Genomic DNA, 26,133 nt, shown 5'->3' on the forward strand with positions numbered 1-26,133 from the left:
GAAAACAAAGGCTGCAACTGAAGAACCCACTGGAGTCAAATAAAATCTTTATCAAGTTGGACTGACCGAAATATAACATGCCAATTTAATGCTGGTCTTGTTGTATCACTATGTAGTTTCACAGTAACATGTAACACTACCTATTTATAAAGGCATACTATGAAATAAAGTAGCAATAAAAAAGGAAGCAAGAATTACAAAAGATATTACTTGGTACAATCAATTTTATTCACAAGATTTATGATTAGATGGATTGTTAAAAATTGAGGAAAACTATTGTTCTGCTTGAATCCCATGAAAATCAGATGCGTAGAATTAGTGACTTTCTCCTGGGCAGTTTGAGAAAGGGGTAGAAAATAATTGGCAAAAGTTGTTTGCTTTTTCTCGATCCTTCCCCTTCTAGACGCAAGTTTCAGTTAGATTGTAATTTGTTCTATGAATAGTAGGGCTGCTTCCATTAACAGAATCCAGCTGGTTCTGGATTTAATCCCATAGAATTAAGTCTCATACTAGTGAATCGATTGACAAAAGCTGCTTATAATTTAATTCCTATTTTTGTCACAGGCTTATATACAGATGTGTTGGTAAAAAGATTCCTGTTACTTAAATTTCAATCGGTTTGATACAAGTCCCCATGGTACAGTAGTACAAAAAGAAGAAGAATAACATTGCTAAAATACAGAATAAGAATTATCAAAAAGCAAAAATAGAAGTGAGTAAACAACTATTGTGATGTAAAACTGTAAAGTTAGAATCATGTCTATCAGCTGCTCTTCTGTACTTTTGAATAATGACCATTCTCCCCTGAAATTAATTAGATGATATTGAGATCCTTATATACAAGCTTGTGGTTTATATCTGTCCTTCTTTTTACTATTGAAAGGAAAATGTATAAGGGTAATATTTCTTTCTTTATACTGGAGATTAAACATCTAACAACAGAGAGTTTTTTTATTTTGAACATATCTACTAAAGTATATTTTCAGACAGGTGTTGATTTTTTTGTTGGATATGTTTTTTTAAGCACAAAATAAACATGGTCAATTTTTTGAATAATTTGGATGGTGTTTAACTTCAGTGCAATTGACTCTGATGAAGCATTTTCCAAACAGGGCTTTGTTCTATAATCTGTGTCTTTGCCATTTGCATTCTGTAGTGAATGTTGTCCAGATAGGATTTTGAAGAAGTCTTCCAATAAGAGAAATATTATAGTTATAGTTGCCATTTATGTATTATGTCATCAACAGTTGAGAAAGATTTGAAGATTTTATCATCCAATATTCAAGCAAAAGTTCTACAAATAACATTATTCAAGTGGTTGAACTCTTGGGCTTAATTCTGATTTTATATTGATATGATCTAAACAGAAATACCAGTAATTCAATACTATCTGCTCTTAAAAGCATATATTAAAATATTCTTGTAACACAATGTTTATAGGCATATTGAGAAGTAAGGTCTGTTGAAGTAATTTGGGACCTGCTCTCAAAATGGATTTTGAATGGGGCTACTGGATTGTAATCCAAAATGACCAGGTGGCATTCTGGGAGGGAGGAGGGAATGGCAGATTGAACTGAAAATGTCTGTGGAAAAGCAGAGTCGACAATTGCAGTATAGAAGACAAAGGGCAATGAGATTTTGTGTATGCTCAGCCCAACCAAATAATTGGGTAAAGACTTAGTATTATTTGTCTGTCTTCATTTTAAAGAAATTTTGGATTGGATGCATTTATAATTAATATTATAAGAAAAAGCTATCTTGAAATCGAAAATCTCTACTATGGCAGCAACCGTGCAGTTATGTTCAGTACTGCACAACAAATGAATCTATTTTGAGTGTAAATATTTATATTTATATATTGCTATAGACATAGAATTTTTAAAATACAAATTCTGCACTTACCTTTGCTATGGTCAACATTAATTTAACAGCTTCAGCACTATTATGGACTGGCACTATTCGTAAATTACTGCCTAAAAATCTTAAGCAGAGATTTTTTAAAATAAATATCCATTTGTACATTACATTTTTAGTACAGATAAAAATAGTATAACATTACATAAATATATATGATAGTAACATTTGGGGACTTCATATTTCTTGGCTAAAATAGTGGGAGGTAGATATGTACATGTTTAAAATGGGAAGTAGGCTGTTTTACTGATTATTTAATAAATGAAACACTAGTTCACCTGCCTCCATTTTAGTATAGTAAATACAATCTGTTGGAAAACTGAAAGGCTTACTTGCACCTTAACCCATGACTATTCTACGACAAACATTTTTGTGCCCATCCTTTCCTAGATCTTTGATCTGAGATCCTTTTGAGTTGTGATGTCAAAAATTGAACAAACATTCATGCAAAAAAATGTTATATTGTTGGATGCTATTGTTCTGGCAATGTTGAATGTTAGCCTATGCTCTAGCCCAGGGCTGATAAACTCACGTTGTCACGGTGGTGTCACGTGACATATGAGGACTTTTTCTCCCATTGCTAAACTGGGCATAGGTGTGGCCCGTGCATAATACATCTGGCCCGTGGGCCAGGAGTTTGACATCCCTGCTGCTGCCCCATCACTGTCAGATGATGAGTTAGAACTCATAGTTTAGTATATTCCTGGACCAGTGCATCACAGAAGACATAGTCTTGTATTTTTTCAGGATAAATGTTATCTGGAAATTATTATTTTCCCTGAAAATGTACCACTCCTTTTGCCATTATTGGCTTTGTACTTGCTGTTAGTAACAAATATGGACACCAATCTTTCACAATTATTTATGAGTTAACCTGTGAAGCAAGAGTTTCCAGCCTTGGCAACTTTAAGACTTGTGGACTTCAATTCACAGAACTTTCTAGCCAGCCATGCTTGCTGTCGAATTCTGGCTATTGAAGTCCACGAGTCTTAAAAAGTTGCCAAGGATGGAGACCCTTGCTATATAGCATAGTCACCCACTCTCTTTCTTCCCTCCTAAAGCAAATAGAGCAGTGGTCCCCAACCTTTTTATCGCCGCGGACCAGTCAGCCTTTGATAATTTTACTGTGGCCCGCTGAGCGCGCGCAGGGGTAGGGGGGCGTTGTTCGCGACGACACATTGATTGTTTATATATCACGTGCGTACCAGCGCGGGGCTCTCTTCCCTGGAGCCTTTGTGCACGGCCCAGGAACTTTTGCGCACGGCCCAGGAGCCTTTGCGCTGCAGCGATCATGTCCCCCAGCCGCTGCAGTGATCATGGCCCCCGGCCGCTGCAGCGATCATGGCCCCCGGCCGCTGCGCGGCCCGGTGCCAGGTACTCCACGGCCCGGCACCGGTCCGCGGACCGGGGGTTGGGGACCACTGAAATAGAGGACCTAGCTGCATGTTCACCTATTAGTTGTAGTTTCTTTTGCTGCTTCGTTATCTTCCCTCTACTGAAACAATGTTAAAGCTTCCTAAATCTAGCAGACTATTGTTTTGGTTATATTATTCTGTAACAAGCCATGTACTTCGATGACATAGAATTACATTTTGTTTCTTCAGATAACAATGCATTCTATAATGAGAACCATAATTAAGAACCAAGTGCAAGGATGTCATGGTTTTACAATGGTTTAAGTTCCAACATTTCTAAATAAAGGGATCAGGAAATTGAAGTAAAATAGAATTTTAAGTAGACTGTCCCTTAACTTCTGCCAGTCACGATACTAGTGAGATAACGAAACAAAAGTTACACCTAATGTGATAAAATAAAAATGCCAAGTTGACAAGTATACAAAAATAAATTCCTTATACATATTGATATTATCTCTGCTAGGGCCAGTCTTCTATGCAGAAGTATTTATTCTAGAATATACATCCTACTTTTCATCCACTATAATATCAGGCTAGTTAGTTTGAGCTGATGTAGATCAATTTAAATATTTCTGTGTTGCTTTTCAGCTGTGAAACTCACAGCTGTTTTATAACAGTAGATTAAGCCCTGGAAAACCTTGTGTGTTTGAACTGTTTTATGAACTAAATTTGCATGTCTAATTGCTTCCCTTTCAACAAAAATATAGAAATGCCAGCTGCTGCAATGAAAATGGTGATTCGGGATTGTACTCTTGCTAGCATAAAACCATGGATGGAGGCTTGAAATTAGGCAAAGATTGGTCATGCTGGCTATGTACATATGATATCTTTCTTATCCTTTTCTCTAACTTTCCATATTCTAAACTAGAATAACTAATAAGTTATATTCCCTTCCTTTTGGAAGGAACTGCATGCCTTAGTTTCACATATGTCTATACATTAGTATTCCTGAATTTCCTAGGAAATATAGCTGTTGCTGTAATACAATTTGCTAGCTGCTAACTTAATTTTAAAAACTTCTAATAAAAGATTATGTTGAATTTCTTGGTGCTTTCCAACCCACAAATTTAAGCACAAATTTGCAACATCATCAGGATATGTTCAGCTCCTGTAATATTCATAGCATGCTCCTCTTGTCATCCTGGATTTTATACTATGCATTTTGATTGCTTCTTAATTGGAAGCAAGATCATCCATTGTCAAACATAGGTAAATGTATGCTGGAAGTTTTGTAAATATTTACTTGGTAGTATATCTCACTGAAACCAGACTCCTGCTTTACATGAATGTATATTTGGGAACTGCTAATTTGTTAAATTTTCTATGCAGGTCTTCACAATCTCCAGAAAGCTCAAGAGGGAGAAAAAGTGATGGCAGGTCTTACTGATTACCTCTACCTGAATGCTCTAGGCAACTAACTACGTCAACTCTTAAAATAATGATACCCCAAATACTTATTAAAAAATCAAGAAAGATAAAAAGTAGAAAATATGGTTCCACCACAAATGCGCGCACAACAAAAACGCGCCTGACTAAACCACGGTGTCTAAAGCGCGGTGACAAAACCGTGCGACGAATGAGCGACGAATTAGCCCTAAAGCGCGCCGACAAAAGCGCGCCGACAGAAGCGCGCTGTAACGTAACCCTATACCTAACCCTAAACCTAACCCTAACCGTAAACCTAACCGTAAATCTTACCTTAAATTAAATTGCACTTCTGTCGGCGCGCTGTTGTCGGCGCGCTATTGTTGGCGCGCTTTTGACATCGCGGTTTTAGCGCCGCGGTGTTGTCGGCACGCTTATGACGTTCGCGCTTTTGTCGGGTCACGGAAAATATAAATGCCCTATGCCCACCATCCGCCCGGGCAAGATGGAATGGATATTTGCAATCTTCAGCTTTACTAAAGTGTAAAAGATACAAAAGATGCCTACATCTGGGAGGGAGTTCCAAAGAAGCAGAGAAGCTACTGAAAACATCTGCTTTGGACACTCTTTGTCAAGTACTGAACCTGGAGGGAATTAACCCTGATCCGGTTCAACAGGCAGATGCACACAGAGGGCAGACCTTTAGACAAAAAGCACATGGGGCTTTAAAAATGCAAGTGGGAAGTCACATCTCGAAGCCACTGGAAACATGTAGCATTCAAGGTAGGAAGGAATAGCCTACAGACATACACACAATTCTAAATGTTCTTTCAAGGGCAGGTCAACGCAGAATCTGTTACAGTAGTCCAAATAGGAAGCTTTAGGGCATGAGTGATTGTGAACAGGGCTTTCTGATCCATGAATGGTCACAATTTAGATAGAACTGTGCAAAAGCCTCCATGCCACGGCTGTCACTTGCTCTTCAAGTAGGAACTATGAGCCTATAGGAACTTGATTATGGGCCATCCCTGAGCAACTGCTCAGAGCCAGAGATGGAGTTTTCCTGAAATAATTAGGTCGCAGATCCAAATCTATCTTGAAGGCATTTAACAGCTTTCAGCCACTGAGCCAGCCCTTTCATGGCAATGCTTTGGCCTGAGAATTAGACTGATCTCTCCCATCATCACCAACTGGCAACACAACTTCAGAAAGGAGGGAAATCGCTGCAGAACAGTACCATCCCCACCCCCAAATCCTTTTAGAGACCATCCAGAAGATTACAATGGTCAATGGGAGACCAAGGAGGACCAGAAATTTTGCATTTTCCCCAATCGCGGCCTCTCCAAAGGTTATCCACAAGAACAAAAATGCAATTTCTATGTAGTAACCAAATCTCAGCTATGACTGTAAAGGATCCAAATGATTGAGAGTCTATATATTATAACTTGCAATCTAATAATGTAAAGTGCTTTTATTATTTGGATTGCTTTCACTGAATGAACAGGAGTTATCTTAAATAGTACGAATCAGCAAATGCTATAGATATATCCGTTTTCCATTAGTGGTAGAGCAAATTTCAAATTTTGATTTATTTCATACCTCTGTTGAATTCTGAACATCACTTCCCATTCTTTTGGTCCATGAAGGGCAGCTGATAAAAGTAAAAATCCATTCCTGTGTATGGTCATGAACTTTTTTATTCTGTCAAAAATGACTTGGCTGTTTGTCAATAGCAAATCTTGAGTGTCGACAAGCAAAAATGCAACACCTAAGCAAAAAGAACTTTTTATTAAATATACTTAACTGTTGATTTAAAAGAGTACACACAGTATATGGTTTGTATATGGTTTGGTATATACAGCTGTTGAAACTGAAAAATCTATATAAAGCTGCATCCTAAATCCACAATACTGAAGATTAATAGATCTAGAAACAAAGATGAAAAATGGCAGTGGGCATTTTGGATAATATTTGTTACGATCGTATTTTATCTTGCAAGTTTTGTGCAGCAGTCCTAAAACTAACGCAACATAAGAGAATTGGCAAGGCTCAAAAAAACAACCCAGAAAAACTGCTTTTCCAATTCAGAACCCCTCATCATCTTTGTATTATTCACTAATCATTTCATTATTATTTATTTTATAATAATAATCAAATCATTTATACTTTTCAAAACATTCTTTTCCGATGTTTGCATTAATATATTTATATGTACACCACCCATATATATGTATTCAAAATAATGTCTTCTTTCCAAGTGGAAATTCTCTCAATGTTTGTATCACTTTTTTTGTGAACTGAACCCATTCCCATTCATGTCACCTAACAGAGTAATCTTTTTACACTGGATCATATTCATTCACAATGTTTTGTAATTTTTCTCCAAATTCATGTTTAATTTATTTTCATCATTCACTGGAGTTATAGCATGTTGGTCCATGAATCTATGAACTGACATTTTCATATGCATCCACAATAATTTATATGAGAACAACTACTTTCTGACATACTGTATTGTACCTGCTTCACTCATATGGGTAGTTCTCATTTAACAAGGGCAATTGGGAGTGGAATTTCTGCCGCTAAGCGATTGTATTGTAAAGTGTGAGGTCGCATGACTGAGTCCCTTAGCGATGTAATCCCACCAATTCCTGTTGCTGTCACCAAATGAGAATCACAGTAATTAAGTAAGGAACCATTTACGACTTCTTGCCAGCTTCCAACAAGCATAGTGAATGGGGAAGCTGGCAAGAAGTCACAAATCCTGGGCAGCTTGCAAGCAGGCTGGTGGGGTGGCTAAGTAGCTGCTTTGACATGATACGAGCCTGGCTGAGGGTGGTGGCAGTTGTGATGGTGCTGACAGGCAGGAGGATGGGCAGATAGCTGGTATTGCATCAACATGGCTAAGTTGGCACATGTTATGGAGTGTGAGTAAGTAAGAGTGCTGCAAGAGGACGCATGCTGTGGAGTGGAGTATGACATCCCTGGATCTTGTACTCCATAGCTAGGTTCCTCAGGAGTGGTTACAAAGGGAGAGACTTACAGGAGTGACTTGCAACCTTCCCTGCCAGCTTACCCACCGACTTTGCTTATGGATAGCTAGCAGGAAAGGTTGCAAATGGCAATTATATGACTGTGGAACATTGCAAATATTGTAAGTGCTGGCTACTTTCCGAGCGTGACCCGTCAAAAGCGCGGTAGACAAAAGCGCGCTCGACGAAAGCGTGTACCTGACATCAGCAGCGCGACAAAAAAAATTAAAAATAAATTAAATTGAAATTAAAATTAAATTAAAGCAAGCCGATTCACATAAAGGTAAGGGTTAGGGTTAGGGTTAGGTTTAGGGTTACGTTAAGCGTTAGGGTTAGGTTTAGCGTTAGGTTAAGGGTTAGCGTTAGGTTAAGGGTTAGGTTTAGGGTTAGGTTTAGGGTTAGGTTTGGGTTAGGGTAAGGTTTTCGCTTTAATTTTAAATTTACCGCTCACAGCGCGATGTTTTCGTCGCGCTGTGATGACGTCACGTACACGCTTTCGTCGAGCACGCTTTTGTCTACCGCGGTTTTGTGGTGGAACCACATAATCACATGGTCACAGGCATGCTGGAACAGCTGGACCTTTGAGGATGGATTATAAGTATCTCTTGCTCAGTGCCAAAGTATCTCTGAAAAGTCACTGAATGAATGGTCATTAACTAAAGAATGCCTGTAATTAAACCTACACTTTCACTTAATGTAGGAATAAATTTCACTCTCGTGAGATCAGTACGTTTTCATTTTGATCTATTATATCCTTTCCATTTCATGGAGAGTAGTTTCAAAATGCATAAAGTACCCATTTTTCTTTCCTTTTTTTCATAAGGTTTGTGCTTGTTAATCATTTATCCCATTTAAAGTAAGCCATTTTGGTGTAGCAATTAAGATGCTGGCTTAGAAACCAAGGGACCATGAGTTCTAGATCTCCCTTAGGCATGAAAGCTAGCTGCTGACTTTTTGCCTGTTACTCTTACACAACCCAAACCTTGCTGTTGTGGGAAAATGAAAAACTATAGTAATATACCAGAAAGTGAGAAAATAATAGATCCATCTTCCACTGAATCTGAATAACGAACTCGGTGTTGCTGGTTTTGTAAGGTTGTTGAAATTTCATGATCCTAAATAAGTAACAAAATGATATATTAAAATACACTTGGTTCCTTAAGTAGAATGGTGGTTATTCACAATAGTTTTAATATATGAAACTACTAATTTTAAAAACCCTGCACTCTTTGTTATGCCGGATCAATCCAAGGCTCATCTAGCCAAGCCCTCTGTTTGCAAAAGCTGATAAAAATGTTTATGGATGTTCCAATCATGGAATAAAACTAATTATATTGTCTTTTCTTGTAGGGAGACATGCTCTCCTTGCATATCAAAGTATAATTTGGATTTGTTAGCTGAGGGTTATCAGATCTACCTGGAATTTTTTTCTAACTTTAAAAAGTAAACAAAATTACTGTCTAAAATTCCACACTGTTGGAAGCAAAGTGTATAATTGAATAATATGCTTCATACAGTGCTTCAATTACTTGGTTTATGAGAAAATATTTTTTCCACACTTTTTAGTTTTAAAAATATATTTTCACCTTATTTTAGCCCACTAAAATAAAATGCTGTGAGGCTGCAGTGTTTTATTTAAAAAGTTGGAGCATTTTATCAACAACACAATTTCATTCTGAGTTGTTTTGAGCTTTCTAAAGAATTCAATATCATTAAAAACATGCAAGCAAACATAGTTAGATGTGCTACATAAGTATTATCATCTTGAGATAGGCTAATTACATTTTCTCATTTTTTTCCTACTTATCTATTCAGAAAGGCCTTTAAAAAAGTATTAGGTATGTTGCCATCTTGGGTTATTTATAAAAATAACTCTGGGATGCAAAGTAAATAAACAAATGGAATAATAATAGAGATAAACATTACAGATGTATCAAACTCCTTGAAAGCAAAAAGAATCTAGATAAATTTTTTTATGCAATTTTCTCCATTGCATCTTTCTCATTAGACTATTCAATGTGCAGCCTGATTGCTATTAGCTAACTAAAGGAAGAATCTATAAGAGAAAAGATGAGAAAGACAACACATAGGTGAGCATCATCTCTATTCACAATTAATAAAAACAAATTATAAACTTTGTCAGGTAGCAAGAATAGTCTAGTGTGCCGTGGAAACATAACCCACTATTCTAAAATATTAAATAGCTATGGCTGCTTCTCTTCTCTCCAAATAGAAGCAATAATGTGATTCTTCAATAGTTATTTGTTTGTTCCAGTAACATAATTGCATCTAACATTGGGATAGGCAATCTGATAATACTTGGGTTGGAGATTCCATATAGGATTAGAAGCATTACAGCTGAAACAAGGATGAGTGTCTGCAGCCCATGACTTAATTTAGATATAAACCACTTCCTCAGAAATAAACAAATAAAAATAAATTATATTGACGAGCATATGTGAGGGCCAGAGAAGGATAAGGAGAAGTAACATCACCAACAAAACTTTTATAAATTAGTGTTTGGTGTCTGGCCTTGCTGTTTCTATGTAACAAGTTTATGAAGAAGCAATCCTTCCAATTAGCCTTTTGGTGAGAGCATTTATGACATATATTACCTGGAAAGATGAACTCAGAATGATTGTAGTAATCCATTGTATTTTTTCTTGACCACAACTTGTAGACATTTTGACAATCACTACTATTCCCGGAATGCAATCCTACTTAAAGTTACCTACTGTTGGACAAAATAGTAAAAAAATATTATTTATATGTTGTAAGGAGCACGTGCATACGTTGTGATCCTTATTTTTAGTTGCCAAAATAATTATAGAAGCTGAGCAACACAAACAAGAAACTCCTCGCTGCCACAATTTTAAATGTGTTTAGGAGTATGTTCCTCTGGATTTTAACAAGATGGTGGTGTTATTTAAAGAGAGAACATCTGCATATCCAGAATTAAGATAACTTCTTGTGGATTAACTTATAATATCTCATGACTATGTTGCTCTTGCAATTAGGACGTTAAGGGGCACAGTAAAATGAATTAAAGACTGGGATTATAGTATAGTTTAGTCTCTCAAGCTCACTGGATGATGTGGGAATAACCACTATTTCTGAGCCTGGTTAAATGGATTCATACATAGAAGCTCAATGAGAAAAAGCCCTCCTCTTACTATCAGCAGCAGTAATGACAGGCAGAAATTCACCAGGTTCATTCGGTCTGGCATGCAGCAAAGAAAATGCCACAGAGTGGAGAAATAAAAAGCATGCACCGTCCATTCCAATTCTCAGTTCAATTTACTTACAAAAACAAGACTGTTAGGCAGCATTAATTAACACGAATAAAAAGTGAGGTAGAATCCAAGGATGATGCAGTGTAAGCTTCGATATGGGCAGTGGCTTAAATCTTTCTAACTCATTTAGTCCCTATTTTCGCTTCAGGCAGTTCATTTTTAAAAATGGAGGCCAGGCCACGATTAGGATCCCTCTCATTCGGCTAAGAAGGGGCTGGAAATTGGATTGTTTCGGGGGCCCTATTTACTTACAGTCGGCCTTTATTATTTTTCAAAATAATGCCAGGCAGCAAACATATCCAACTTTCCTCCTCCTTATTTTCCCCACCATGTCCACCCTTTGAGGTGGGTTGGGCTGAGAGAGAGTGATAGGCCCAAGCTGGATTTTATGGTGAAGAAACCCAACATGGCTGCCTGTGCCGAGTTTTCCACACTGCTGTTTTTGAACTTAATCAACAGAAACCTCCAGATGGATTTCATCTAATATGATATGCTAGTGAAATGAGGTAAATAACAGGTAAGTAGACCATGTAGAATAATGTTTCAATAGAATTTGCAACCTGCTGACTAAGCCTGGAGTTGTTGTTATTGTTGTTTGTTATTATTATTGTTGTTGTTGTTTGCTAGTGGAAGAAAATTGAGTGGATCACTGAAGAGACTCAAAGGTTTTCAAAGTGTGGTCTGCATGAGATTTTGATTGGGTTTTATTGCAAATTAAGCCTCCCCTCTTCATAATAACAATTATGATCTAAACAAACTGAAATCAATCCTTTGCTAACGGTATGAATCAAGCTAGTCAGCAGTTCCACCTCTGGCTCCCAGAGGTACGCATTGTGAATCTCCCAGAGACAGCGAAAAAATGCAAAACTCTCATTTTTATACACAACGAAAGGTGGAGAATGGCTGGAGAATATTTGTGTTAGTGATGGTTAATTACAACAAAATATAATTAAGTTAAATAAAATTTGTCCTAGGCTAAATCAGTTTTTGCTCCCAGCATGCATCTCAGTAACTAAGTGCAACCTTAAGTTAAGAAACAGTTTTACTGACAGAAATCACTTCCATTTGTGCAAAATTTGGCGCCACAATAAAGAGAACACTGCTGGAATTTTCTAGGAGCAAGGAAAGTATCAAAGGTCAAAGGAAGGTTAGCGTAAGCCACTGGGTGCCTCCATGAGAAAGTTTGGAAATCCGCCCAGAGACAGAGAAAGTTAAGGTGTGCTGTGAGGTAAATGTATTCAAACAATCAGATCTGATGAGGTAATCCGAGACCTGCTGTGAGGATACGCGGGGCAATCTTACTTTGTGGCTCTAATCCAGTGGTGGGCTTCAAAAAGATTTCGAATCTATTCTGTGGGTGTGGCCTCCTTTGCGGGAGTGGCTTGCTGGCCATGTGACCTGGTGGGAGTGGCTTGCCGGCCATGTGTTTTCTTTCTTTCTTTCTCTCTCTCTCCTTCCTTTTGTCTCTCTGTTCCTTTTTCCTTTTTTTCTTTCATCTCTCTCTTTTTCTTTCTTTCTTCTTTTTTTCTTTCTTCCTTTCTTTCTCTTTCTCTGTGTGTGTCTGTGTGTGTGTTTGTGTGTGTGAGTGGTGGGTTTCAAAAAATTTTGGAACCTCTTCTGTAGGTGTGGCCTGTGGTAGATTTGACGAACCGGTTCTACCGAACTGGTGCAAACTGGTAGGAACCCACCTCTGCTCTAATCCCAAACATTAGTTCTTGACTTCTGTATAGAAAGAAAGTTCTTAATATGTTCCCACTCATCTCTGTCTGATTATTGGCTAACTAATTCACGCCAGATGAAACGAACCACCCAGTTTTGGCCTGGACTAACCCAAGGGCAATAATAACGATCTCTCAGAAAAAAAATGGAGGATTGGCGTTGTTTGCAATATTTTAACAAAGATTACCAAATGCGAACCTGTGTTAATGGAAGCTGTTGTGTTCTGCCCAGCCTGGCCAGCAGATGGCGCTGTGTGAAGCGCCTCTGATCGGCCAAAATGCGCCTAGCGGCCGGCGGGACAAATAAGGACATTCCATTGGTTCCCATCTGACAGCTACAAGTATAAATAGCTGTCAGACGGGGTTTTGCTCGCTTTTTGCCTGTTGACAGTTCTGTTAATAAACTGTTGCTGTTTACTGTTCTTGCCTCAGTTACTGACTCTCAAGACACAAAAGAAGCAATGGCTTTGGGTACAAAGAAGTACTTTCTGATAGAGTTAAAATACTATTGTACAGGTATGAAAATTTAACTACCAAACTCTGGATCATCAATAGGCAGAATTGTAAAGATAAAGAAAACTCTGCCTTTTTTTAAAGACATGATACAAGAAGTCCTCATCTTACGACCACAATTCAGCCCAAAATTTATGTTGCTAAGTGAGAAATTTCTTGAGTTTTGCCCCGGTTTACCACTTTTCTTGTCACATTTGTTAAGTGAATCACAGCAGCTCTTAAATTAGTAACACGGTTAAGTGAATCTGTTTTTCCATTGACTTTGCCTGCCAGAAGGATGCAAAACATGACCCCAGGACACTGCAACCCTCATAAATGTGAGTCAGTTGTCTGTTATCCAAATATGAATCATGGGATACACACCCAGATATATATATATATGGGTATAACATAAGGAAACTGGATGTAAACTTTAAACAGTGATTTGGAAAGGAGGATTAGAAAACTTTGTTATTAAATATTATGGATGTTTAGCTAGAACTGGACATAAGGATTTAGTGTTAGTGGAGGATTTTAGAAATAGTAATTGAAAGGCCAATATGTGGTTATGTATTTAACTTTGGTATATTTTATGATGAAGGTCGTTTAAACAATTATAGTCAAATGAAAATGGAGATATAATGATGGTGACATGTATAAATATTTGAGATAAAATACTTAAGTTAATATGAACTATGTTTGTTGACTGTGGAAGAGATGCATGGAAGTTTTTTTTGTAACCAACTGATACACTTTCTATAGCATGTAAAGAAGGATAATGTATTTGTTTTAAATTAAAAATTAAAAAAAAATATTAAAAAAAGAAATTATACAGATTTTTATTGATTGTAAATTAATTCTGTAATTTTAAACATTTATTCAATTGGCAAGGTTGACACATTTAAGTTTCTAAATCTTTTCCCCCTGGGTGTTGATATCTGTATCAATAAGCAATTATTACTGCTTGCTTATTAATACTGGCTTAGCATATCTTACATCTCCTGCAATAATTTCAGAGCAGACTTTTCAAATAACAATACTCAATGTTTATAACATTGGAACTGTGTATTGGAAATACTTCACACATTCTATCTCATTATCAATATAAGATTATAACCATGCTATAATATCTTATCTTTAATTAGTTTCCACTACACACAAGGAGCTTTTTTGGATTTATTATAACCGTATCAGTTGTGTAAAAATGTTGAGTTGTCTAGGAACACATAAATCAGATTTCTCTGACATGAAATTTGTGGAAATCTAGTCCAAACTATCTGGATAGTACAGATTGGGGAAAACAAAACTGAAGGGTTTAGAAAAATAACCTTGTTTTTAATATCCTAGAGCTCAAGGCATTAATCCCTGTGCTACAATTATTTGTAGCGGATGAAAATGTGGGGAAAAAAACATATTCAATCATCTGAGATTCAATCATCTCAAACTCCTTTTATGATTTGAAGTGGGAATAGTCAAGATTTAGGTTCAGTGAGTTAGATGAGGCTATATGAATTGCCAGCAACTTTTATAGCTGAGTGGTAGTAGAATTCTCATATCTTTGTGGAATTTTCTAAGTGGAAAGGAGTGGAGTGTTGACTTACAGAATTTAATTATGTACCTTGCTGTACAGTACATGAAGTGGAGACCAATGGGATATTTATGGGTTTATATGTATGTCACAAGCATAATCCACTATTTATAAAGCATTATCATCTAAGCTCACTTCAAAAACTTGCTTCAATATAACTGAGCAAGCGGCAGAGAAACATTTTTTGTTCCCTTCAGTATAAATCTATGAGCCATCCTCTGAGAATAGCAGTACGAATGTGGTATGGTATCATCATAACAATTTGCGAACAATGCAACTACACACCTACACAATTCCACTCCTGACCCCAGAAACCAGTGAAAATAGAATTTTCATCTCTAAAGACTCAAAATATTAGTTGGCATTGATGAAAAAAAGAACCTATCAAACTTAAACTGTGCTCATCTGTAGAAGGAAGCAATAAAACAATGCCTGTAAAAAAGCTGACCATCAGGGACAAGGATTCTAATGGATTATATGGTGCTGTTGGAACAAGTTAAGAATACTTCAAAAAAAATGGACCAAAGCCTTAAGTTATCCTAATCTTAAAAAAACAGTATCTAAAACCTGTACGATTGTTTCATTATCTATCTAGATCTCATTTCCTCCCGTAATAAACATTCAATTAGTCTGTAGTGTTCCAAATTTGGCTCCTGTATTTTTTTAAAGTACAGTTGAACTTAAAAATGTATGCATCCAAGATATGAAAAGCAGAGTTGTTTATAAATATCATTTTGGGCATTAATATTCACTTGTGATACAATTACTATGTCAAATACCACAATGAAGATCACCAACAGAGCTCTCTACAATTTCCTTCAAAAGCACACTGTTGGGATACTGTAGTTTACAATACTTTCATTATAACAACATAGGGAAGCCTAGTAGTTCCATAGAAAGGGAGGAAACCGGTGGACCCAGGAAGCATTCAACATATTGTAAAAGAAATAAACAATTTTCCACACTAAGGGGAGAATACAGCTATATGGCACCAAGCATACATCTTGCCGTAAGTAAGCTGGATTGCAAGTTTCATCCTCAGTGATATTCCAAAAGAAGTCTCTACGAAGTTTTTTAACCATAAAAATATGGTAGCCATATTGCTTTGTTCCTGCACTTGCTCAAATCAATTTCCTGTAGCAAAGTTATCAACTGTAGTTCAAGAGAGACATACATGCGTCCTGTTTGATAATTGCCAGTCACCTTCATTTTCTCCAAAAAGAGGAATTGTTAATTACTGTATGCTCTTTTAACACTACATGTTTTTTCTATAAAATACATATCATACATTCCAATAATAGCTATGTGTAGCCTTATTTTTAAGCAATTTAAAAATTTATTGAAAGTTTTCCGAACAAAAAAAAGATACAAAAACAAGTCAGAGAAAACAAATCTACATGCTGCTACTTATAAATAAATTCATAAACAGTTGCATCAAAACTTTCCTGCAAATTCAAACATAAATAGGTACATGTCTAGGATTTAAAATACCGTTGGCACACATCTTGACATAATCACTGTGAATTTCTTATTTGAAGCTACTAAATGCAGAATGATACAAGAAAAAATTGGTAGCACGACTTTTTTTTTTGCATTCCTATTTTAATTTATTGAGCATCCAGGAAGGTATGACTAAGTGCTAAGTAAGAATACACTAAGCCAAGAGTTTGTCCCACACAGAATTCTTCCTAAGATATCAAGAAAAACCAAAAATGGCTGCAAATGCTTTTTAGAAACATCCACTTAAATGATTTTACCTGCAAATAAATTTTTATTTAGAATTGGATTGTTCATGCTTGACCAATATAATAGTTATCATATGGAAATATTGCAAAATATTTACTTGCAGAGGGAGGGAGAGAAAAAGAGAGGAGTCCTGTATCAAACAGATACCTTAATGATGGGTTTCCAGTTCAAGAATTGTCCACTCCCCATGTGGGGAAGAACAATCTTCTGAAGAAAAACTTGCCACGGTGATACTTGCTGAAGAATCATCCAGTGGAGATATTAATTCAGTCCACTTACTGAAAGTGTCAAACTGTGCTTTACCCTGAGGTTGTGAAGTGTCTCGCGCCAGAAATAGTGTTTGGTTGATGAGATACTGTGCTAAGTTAAGGTCTTCGGGAACAGAATTTTTGATGTCCAAGTTTGATTCCTGGTCAGATAGCAATTGCCTGAGAAGAGTCCAGTCCTGTTCGGCAAACTGGTGGTCTTCAAAATCCATATCTAGAAAATTCACTTCAGACTCCATGCTCTGCTCAAAAGCTTCTCCAACATCCATCTCGTATATTGGAGAAAGGGTTTTTGGAAGCCGATGCTCATACATGCAGGTTTGTGTCAATCTGTCACAATCATCTATGTCTCCTGAAATAATTCATAATACTACACATTGTAAAAATTGTACAAGTTTTCACTTTCTTTGTAGCGCTTCTGTACAGGTTACTTAATTCAGTGCAGGAGGACAATTACAAACCAATAAGAAATAAGAAGAAAATGTAATTGCATACAAAGTTCACAAAAGATTGTAACTTTTAAGTTACGTATTTTAAGAAAAGTTAATGAAACAAAATATGGCTTATACATAAAGTTACCATTGGCAATTAACAATATACTGTACCTTCAGAATTAGAAAAAATTCTAATACAGAAAGAGGTAAGTCGTGTAAACCAACATTTAATGCACATGGATTTCTAAACCACTGAAGCTGCAACTTAAAATAGGAAGAAGTAGAGTATAAAGAGGAAAGTGGAACAAAAGGAAAGGAGAAAGTAAAGAGAAGGAAGACATGTTCACCGAGAACAATGACTTCAGCCAAGTCATCTTCAAAGGTGACAAAAACAAATATTTCCCCTGCTCCCATAAGCTTATACTTAAAAGTAGTATACTGTACATGCAAAGGAGAGCTGCAAGCAAGAACAAGCAAGCAAACAAAAAGAAGAGTTACAACTTGATCAGTTTTATCATTCAGAACACAAATTGTTTTAAATGCTTTGATACACGGAAATGTAAAAAAAAAAAACCACATTCAGGTGCACTTTGTGTATTGGGATATTGAGCTGAATTCCTGTTTCAAGAAACAGAAAAAACTAGACAAGAAGTTAGCTAACTATATGAAGCAAGCGTAGTACATTTAGATATATTTGTTGGTTTCTAAAGCATAGTCTTTCTCTTTCTTAAAAACTGTTCTCCTAGCTAGCATAATTTTAAGAATATCCTGAAAGTATTTCAGGTCGAAGACTAGTTTCCTCTGAAGTCCATGTTAAAACAACAGTACAAGACTAATCCCCAACTTTGTGCAAAACAGAAACTGTAGTAATCAATATATCTATTCAGCTTAACAATGCGGAACACTTTAAATTAACAAATTTATTGCACATCCCACTTTAATAGATTATATATATATATATGTAAGTATATTTAGGAATCATAGTTTTTCAAACAAATGGATAGATGAGCTGCTAATGTCCTTTTGGAAAAAAAAATAGGCTCAAGAATAGAACCGCAGCCTCCTCTTTATTTTATCCAAGATCACATTACCAACTACCCACCGGAACTGCAAGCTACAACATATTCTTGACTATTCAGAATATGAATTGTATAGGTGTCTGCATAAAATCCCCAAGGGATTTACTAGAATTGAAACTCAGTCCCAGCAATAAACTCTAATATTCCATTAACACTTAATATTTCAAGGAATTTAACTTTTTTTTATTTTTATTTCTGTACATTACCTGCAAGTAAAGCAGTGTCAGTGTATTCAGGGGATGCTGACTCTTTCATGGTATCTTCCTGAGCCAGGAAGTGAGTCTTATAAGGATCAACAGGTTTTGTAGAGCTGTTCTGTAAGTCAGTATTATCACGTTGATGAAGATCCAAGTGACAAGGTCTTCCTTGGGTTTTCGTATCATTGTCTAAAAGTTTATTGCACTGAAAGCCATTACTTCCTTCACACTTGACTTCTGCGGAAAGTTGGCCGTCCCCTATTTTCTCAGCTCTCTCCATGCATGTTTGCTCTGTAGCCGAAGTAACTAGAGTATCTTTTAGTGTTTGATCACTGTCCTGAGGATCTACAAAGGGCTTTTCATTTTTGTCATCTCCTTTGCAATCCAGGAACCCATCCTCAATGTCCAGTGAGTATCTTGAATAGAACGTTTTGCTGTGAGGCTCGTGGGAAACGCTGTCAAACACATCAGAAGGCGTCGCCGCATCCAGAGTACATTGCAGAGGAGTATGAACCTCTACGCCATCATCAGATCCCAGTTCTTCACATTCATCCACCGACAGTAGTACGGAGCGCTTAAAATTTTTAGTGGCGGAGAATTCTTGACTTTCAATATCATTTTCCGTCGCATCATCAAATGCTAGATTCACTATCCCATGGAACTGCTGAACAGGAACTTCCGGTGGAGGCATTTTGTCCGCAGCATTTTCATTTTCAGACTTTTCCTCCTCGGTCTCATCCGCCGAAGAGGAGACCTGATCAGCTTCTTGAGGAAATTGTGTGGTGGCAAAATTAGTATTACCACCACTGGATCTACTTGGTCTTTCGCCACCCTGACGCAACCATGTTGTTTCAGGCTTTTTTCTAGGGATTTCCTCATCACTTGTTGATATTACCCGAAAGAGTTCAGAGTTTTCTTTTTTCATTTTTACTTCTATTCTTAGGCTTGTATCATACATTTTTAGTTCTTCAGGTGTACTTGTATCACTACTGCTTCTGCCAAGGAAATCATGGCATAGCATGGTGCTGCATTTTGAAATTCCCCTTTCATTTGATCCCTCATCATCCTGAGATCCTCCCGCGTCATAATCTTCGGATCTTGGCTTTATATCATCCGATGATGTTGTTGCACTGCCAGTATCTGACTCAGGACTTTCTTTTGGATCAAGTCTGCTGGAACTTATATTCCATTGATCGGTAAAAGGAGCTTCTGAATTTTCATGACTTTCTGGAGTTTCTGTAGTGTCAGTATCTTTCGACGAGCATTTTTCTGCCGCTTGCTCTACGTAAGATTTTGAAGCAGGCTCTGATTCCACTGTAGCCAACTGCGAATCAGTCAAGGCAGACTTATCAGACAGTTCATCCGCACTTTCAGAATCTATCAAAAAGGTTTTTAAAGTAGAGGATTTTTTCTCTTCCTGTTCAGAGTTTGAACCATCGGATGAGCCATTCACCTGGCTAATATCCTTTTCGGCTTCCAAGGTATCAAAAGAGACAACTGATTTTCCTTGTACCAAATGGCTCTCATTTTTCCTTAAAGTTTCTAAGGAATTCTGGCAAGCCACAGACTCCGGAAGTGTTTTGCATTTTTCCATTTCATTTAAAGTCAAATGTGTAGCATTTTGGTTAATGTTTCCACGTGCAACACTCTCCCGACATTGAATAGGATGCAATTCAAGGGTACATTGCTCCATCTTTTTATTTATGGGAGATTTATCATCCTCATTTTTATGAATTTGTTCGGCTGCCTCATCATGCTTCATTGACATGTTCCGCTCTGACATGCAAGGTCCCAAATCTCTCTTGCAGGCCATTTCTTCAAGGGGAATATTTCCCCCCAAAATAGGTGTATTCTGCCTTTGTAATTCAGGTAAAGATGTTTCACTATCATTTTTGTCCTCTGGATTGAATTTAGGATCGCCACATGGTTGATCTTCCAAACTAGGGTGTTCAAGTTTAAGATCTGAATTCTTTTGCTCTTCTCCATGTATGTTCTTTGGAAGTAATGATTCACTTCTGGGAGGTTTCTGGCCTGATGGAAGTTTTAGAACACTAACTGTTTTCTGTTTTTGTTCCTTATTGTTTGTCATTTCAGTTTTCTTTGAATGAGTTTGGGTTTTGGTGGTTACTGTTTTTGCAGTAGATTTAACTGAGGTTGCTTGTGAAGATTTAGCTTTTTTCTTCAGGGAAGTTAATGTCATATCTTGTGTCATACCATTCTCTTCATTCTGTTTTGGAGAAAGAGCAGCCTTAAGTGGATTTGACAAATCTCCCTGTAGACCTAAAAAGGCAACATGTTAGACTTACGTTACATTCCATTCATCAAAGTTTATTATTAAGACAACCCCATATATCAAAAGAACCAATAAATTATCAGCTGACAAAAACAGTAATATTTTATGTTCCTCCTTCAAAAAGGGGGAAAAGAGACAAAGACCAGGAAAAAAGGATGTTCAAACAGACAAAGCAAATCAATATTTCATATTCAAAAGAATTAGCAGGCACTGGGCCAAAATACAAGCATGATTAAGAATTATCTTTTTTGAGGTATACATACATTCTGCTTTATAAATCCTAATATAAAGATTCCAGTTGAGAAGCCACCAGAGCTAAAAGCTATTGTTTCAATGGTTTCTTTTTATCAGTGAGTTTGTAAGAAAAAAGACAGAGAGGATGGATATGAGAAGGTAAAGTATGCCAGATGATGTCTATAGCAATGGGCTAAATCATCTCGCACCATGAGATGACCAGCAATGGCATTTTAGGGACTATGAAGAGTAGAATGCATTTAAGGCAGTAGGATATTGGGAGCAAACTCCTTGGGGATCCAAGAGAGAAAAAAATGGAATTTGCTTTGGCCCAGCATTTTGATGATTCCCAAATAATCTTGTAAGAAACCAAACCACTGAACAGATGTTTGAAATTAAATTAATAATTCAAGTAGTACAGTTGTCACATTAAAATACATTTTTTAAAAAAAATATGTAAATATACATAATTATTTTTACATGAATAGGTTTTGTTACAATTTTCTCTTATTTATTGGTTGTGCACTTAGCCTCCTATGTAGTGAAATGTACATTCTTACAGACTTGAGAATATACGACTATGATGTATCCATAATTATTATGCTTTACTGCATAGAATGCAGTTGTCATGGAATCACATTGCTAATTTTTAAAGAATATCCATTGTGCCACATATTCACAATCTCCCTAACTTTTTTAGTAGGTTCCAATACAACCGTGGCACGACAAAACCGCGGTCCACTAAAGCGCGCCCGATTAAAGCACGTACCTGACGTCGTCAGCAGTGTGACAAATATGACCGCGGAGAAAAAAGGGCGCTTTAAGCAGCGCTTTTAAAGCAAGCCGATTCACGTAAAGGTAAGGGTTAGGTTTAGGTTTAGGTTAAAGGTTAGGGTTAGGTTTAGGGTTACGTTAAGCGTTAGGGTTAGGGTTAGGTTAAGGGTTAGCGTTAGGTTTAGCGTTAGGTTAAGGGTTAGGGTTAGGTTAAGGGTTAGGTTTAGGGTTAGGTTTGGGGAGGTTAGGGTAAGGTTTTCGCGTTAATTTTAACTTTACCGCTCACAGCGTGATGTTTTCGTCGCACTGTGATGATGTCAGGTACGCGCTTTCGTCGAGCGCGCTTTAGTCTACTGCGGTTTTGTGGTGGAACCCAATACAACAGCCTGCTATCTTGGAATGGATCCCCTTAATTCTTAACTAAGAAGTTTACGCACACAAAATATACATAACATTGTCCATTCAGTTGTTAGACCATTGTGAACAAAACTTCCAAAATAGAAAACATAGTCAAATCATAGTCAACTTAAATTTACCTTGATTTTTTGTAGCATTAGCTATATTCTTTGTCTTCTGCTGAGGTACAGAACTGCCAGCTTCATTTGCCCTTTTCTTCACAACTGCTTGTGGTATGTGTTCATTGTTGCCTTTCCCAGTACATTTCTTTGTAACACTGAAATTATCAGACACTTTGTTTTATTTGCAAGTTTAAAGACTGGGAAATTTTGGCCTTCTGATTATCGTCAAACTATAGTCCCTAACCAAATGGCTGACTAAATTTTGAGAGAGCTCAGCACCCTTTATATTTTAAAATTATAAATGAGAAAGGAGTTCATAAATCTGCATTTAAAGAGAGGATCCATACAGCCATTGATTTTGTGCTCTGGCTATATGTAAAGGGAGTTATTATTATTTTTTTAGTTTAAACATGACTGAAACAGAAAATTTGGAATTAAACACATGTTTCTACTAGGTAAACTTGATGCGATTTATTTTCAGTAGGGATTTAAAAGCACATGAAAAACAAATAACGTACCTGTTCGTTGGACTATTAGCCTCGAGCTCATTAACGTGTTTTTTGGAAAGGGCTCCATTAGTCATCTTCGTACCAAATTTTGTTTTCAAAGCTACATAATAAATAATAAAAAAAAGAATTCAGGAAGCAATGAGCATTTGCTAAAAGTGTACGTATTTTAGCATGTGTGTGCGTGCGCGCAAAAGTATTTGCATGTGTACATTCTTATTTACTTAATAAACTGTCGTTCATGTCAAGATATGGGACTATGGAGGACCATATACATCTTGTATAAATGTGTATAAACAAGCTTTAAACCTTTTCTTATTCATGTTACAAACACTGATTATCCAAAAATCCTTCTAGCATTGAAGTTATTCCTATTTAATAATATCTAATAATGATTAAGATTTTTTTAAAAATCCTCATATTATTCATTTGATTGATATAACAAGAAAAATATATTTTAACACTAATCAAAAGTATGTTCATGCAGCTTCCAATCTGTCTGTATTTCCTAAGAGGCCATCTATATTTACCATTGCCATTTTTCTTTTTTACTTGTGAATTAAACATAAAAAAATGCGATAATTACAACTTCTTCATAGAGCCGAGATGGCGAACCTATGGCATGCGTGCCACAGGTGGCACATGGAGCCATTTGTTAGGGCAAGCAAGGCACTGCCCTGTCAGCTGGCCAGAGCCCATGCACGCACTGGCCAACTGACTTCACCCTTCTTTTGAGGCCGTTTTTCGCCCTCCAGATACTTCCTTTAAGCCTCCGGAGCATGAAAAACCGGCCCTATGTGCAAACCGGAAGTTCAGGAACAGACTTCCGGTTTGGCCATAGGGCCATTTTCACCCTCCGGAGCCTTCAGGGGCCTTCAGGAGGCTTTCCTGAAGGCTCCGGAAGTCGAAAATTGGCCCTATGGACAAACCGGAAGTCATCATTCCCGAACTTCTGGGTTCTCCGTAGGTCTGTTTTTTGCCCTCCAGAGCCTTCAGGGAAGGTCCTGAGGCCTCCGGAGGGCATCCGGGTTGGGGGGAGGCTGTTTTCACCCTCCACAGGCTCCTAGAAAGCCTCTGGAGCCTGGGGAGGGCAAAAAACCCGTGCCAAATGCGGTGGGGGCAGGGTGTTTGCTGGTCGTGCGGGCATGAGCGTTGGGTGTGTGTCCCCCTCACATAGCATTACGGGTATGGCATGCCTGCACATAACCCCCCTGTGCTCCCCCCACTTTTGGCACAGGAGCCAAAAAGGTTTCACCATCACTGTCATAGAGGAATAAGAAAAGAAAATAATTTCAGTGTAGCGCTGCAGCAAATTAAAAGGGACTCTACCTGATTGCTTTTTGCTCTCATCTCCTTTTTCCTCTTTGGAGTCATCTTTTTCAATGGACATCCGCAGATCTGGACTTGAACTGTTTGATTTGCTTAGAGTATCTGTGCTCACGAGAGAAGGAGATTCCTTTCCAACTGATTTCTTCACAGGTTTTGCTTTAATTTGTACATTTGAGATTCCTGCAAATACTTTGGGGCGGGCACCTGTCGTTTTACCTTCTTGGTTTTTTGACATTTTGCTGCTTCCTGCATTTTTGTGCCCGCTAGAAGGTAAGGGCCGGTCAGAATCTTGTTTGGCCAACAGTGTTTCATTCTTAGCATTTCCATTATTTTCAACTTTGGGCTTTATAACAGCTCTAGCCTTCGGTGAAGGCATTTTCTCTCCTATTTTGGATTCCTTCATCAGCTTACAAACTGCTTTTTTGCTGTCTTTCCCCTTTAAATCATCATGCTTCAAAGCTTTATTATTGCTATTCCGATTGGTAGCTGAGGTCTGTCCAGATGCTCCTAATGCATCAGATTTCATTTTATCCTGATTAGCAGAGGGATCACCACAAGGGTTTTCCTTTTTACTTGCTTCCCAAGCAGTCTGTTTTAGAGCACAAGAACCACCAAAGCATCGGCTTAACTGAAGGAGAAGGGAGGAGAAAAATATAATAAATGATCCAAAGTCTGGGAGGATCACTGTTACTTGCCATAAAAAAACCATTTACACATTTCAGCATGAATCATAATCACAGTATATTCTTATTTTTTGAAAAATTCTGTATTTAATACGCAATGAGTTATTTTGCAAAAAATTACAATATATAATACTACATATTATAACATATGTATAAAAATTCATTCAGCCCTATTTTAAAATAAACTTTGACTACAAGAACACAACTAATCAGTCTTTCCATTAGAGTTCTCAGTAGAGAACTGGTTCATAAACGGAAAGTAAATCCATATCAAGAATTCCGTATTTAAGTCTGGAGTCTCTTTTCAATGTTGAAACATATTTCTCTTCTTCTGCCTCCTATGTTCAAAAGGAAGAACATGAGGTCCTCTGGATGCTGTTGAATTACATATTCCAGCAGTTCCAGTTAGCCCGGCTAATGATTAAAGATTACGCGAGATGCTGTTCAAAATTATTTGGAAGACACAAAGTCGCCATCCCTGTTAGAAGAAACTATACAATAATTCCATGTCTAAAATGCAAAAAACTACTGAAGGGATACTAGTGCACTGTCAAGATGAATGTTTTTGAAAGGAACAGGTAGAATCCCCCCCCTCCACAAAATAAAGCACCAGCTTTAGGTCACCCTCATTTACGCTCTACATGGGGTTGCCCTTGAAGTGCATCCGGCGACTGCAGTTAGTCCAGAATGCAGCCGCGCGAGTGATAGTGGGCGCACCGCGATTCGCCCACATTACACCCATCCTCCGCGAGCTGCACTGGCTACCTGTCGATCTCCGGGTGCGCTTCAGGGTATTGATGACCACCTTTAAAGCACTCCATGGTAGTGGATCTGGGTACTTGAGAGACCGCCTTCTGCCGATTACCTCCCTTCGACCGATTAGATCGCACAGACTGGGCCTCCTCCGGATTCCATCTGCCAGTCAATGTCAACTGGCGACTACACGGAGGAGAGCCTTTTCTGTTGCAGCTCCGACCCTGTGGAACGATCTCCCCGTTGAGATCCGTACCCTCACCACCATCCAGACCTTCCGCACGGCCCTTAAGACCTGGCTCTCCCAGCAGGCCTGGGGATAAGTTCCTAAATTACCCGCCCGAGTGTTGACTGTTGAATGCAAGTTGTGTTTTATTAATTATTTAGTTTACTCACTGTTTGTCTTTTATTACTGCACCCCCTTCCCTGTGGTTGTAAGCCGCCCTGAGTCCCCTCAGGGAGAAGGACGGCCTATAAATCTTAATAAATGTCTAAATGTCTAAA

General features: G+C 37.6%; 3 protein-coding genes across 3 annotated transcripts in view; 1 reads left to right on the top strand and 2 right to left on the bottom strand.

Moving 5' to 3' along the window:
- Positions 1 to 1,052, top strand: part of GLMN (glomulin, FKBP associated protein) — a 44,910-nt gene extending 43,858 nt beyond the window's left edge. The window contains 1 exon segment of the mRNA XM_087719310.1: positions 1 to 1,052. Coding sequence (XP_087575436.1) covers positions 1 to 43 — 43 coding nt within the window. The 3' untranslated portion in view covers positions 44 to 1,052.
- CUNH1orf146 (chromosome unknown C1orf146 homolog) lies at positions 1,011 to 10,463 on the bottom strand. The gene is made up of 5 exons (XM_087719311.1): positions 10,342 to 10,463; positions 8,748 to 8,841; positions 6,294 to 6,462; positions 1,903 to 1,981; positions 1,011 to 1,188 (listed from the first exon to the last, which is right to left on the bottom strand). Exons 1-5 carry the CDS (start codon positions 10,408 to 10,410, stop codon positions 1,075 to 1,077), a joined length of 525 nt encoding a protein of 174 aa, XP_087575437.1. The 5' UTR covers positions 10,411 to 10,463; the 3' UTR covers positions 1,011 to 1,074.
- A 5,671-nt stretch (positions 10,464 to 16,134) lies between these two features.
- The window catches only part of BTBD8 (BTB domain containing 8), a 48,050-nt gene continuing 38,051 nt past the window's right edge, over positions 16,135 to 26,133 (bottom strand). Inside the window, exons 14-18 of the mRNA XM_087719317.1 lie at positions 24,194 to 24,821; positions 22,877 to 22,967; positions 22,377 to 22,513; positions 18,549 to 20,819; positions 16,135 to 17,181 (exon numbers count right to left, since the gene is read on the bottom strand). Coding sequence (XP_087575443.1) covers positions 16,712 to 17,181; positions 18,549 to 20,819; positions 22,377 to 22,513; positions 22,877 to 22,967; positions 24,194 to 24,821 — 3,597 coding nt within the window. The 3' untranslated portion in view covers positions 16,135 to 16,711. The remainder of the gene's footprint in view (positions 17,182 to 18,548; positions 20,820 to 22,376; positions 22,514 to 22,876; positions 22,968 to 24,193; positions 24,822 to 26,133) is intronic.

The sequence above is a fragment of the Thamnophis sirtalis genome, unplaced genomic scaffold, assembly GCF_051295495.1.
Source record: "Thamnophis sirtalis isolate CommonGarterSnake01/CBP01778 unplaced genomic scaffold, rThaSir2_p1.2 scaffold_7, whole genome shotgun sequence".
NCBI classification, from domain to species: domain Eukaryota; kingdom Metazoa; phylum Chordata; class Lepidosauria; order Squamata; family Natricidae; genus Thamnophis; species Thamnophis sirtalis.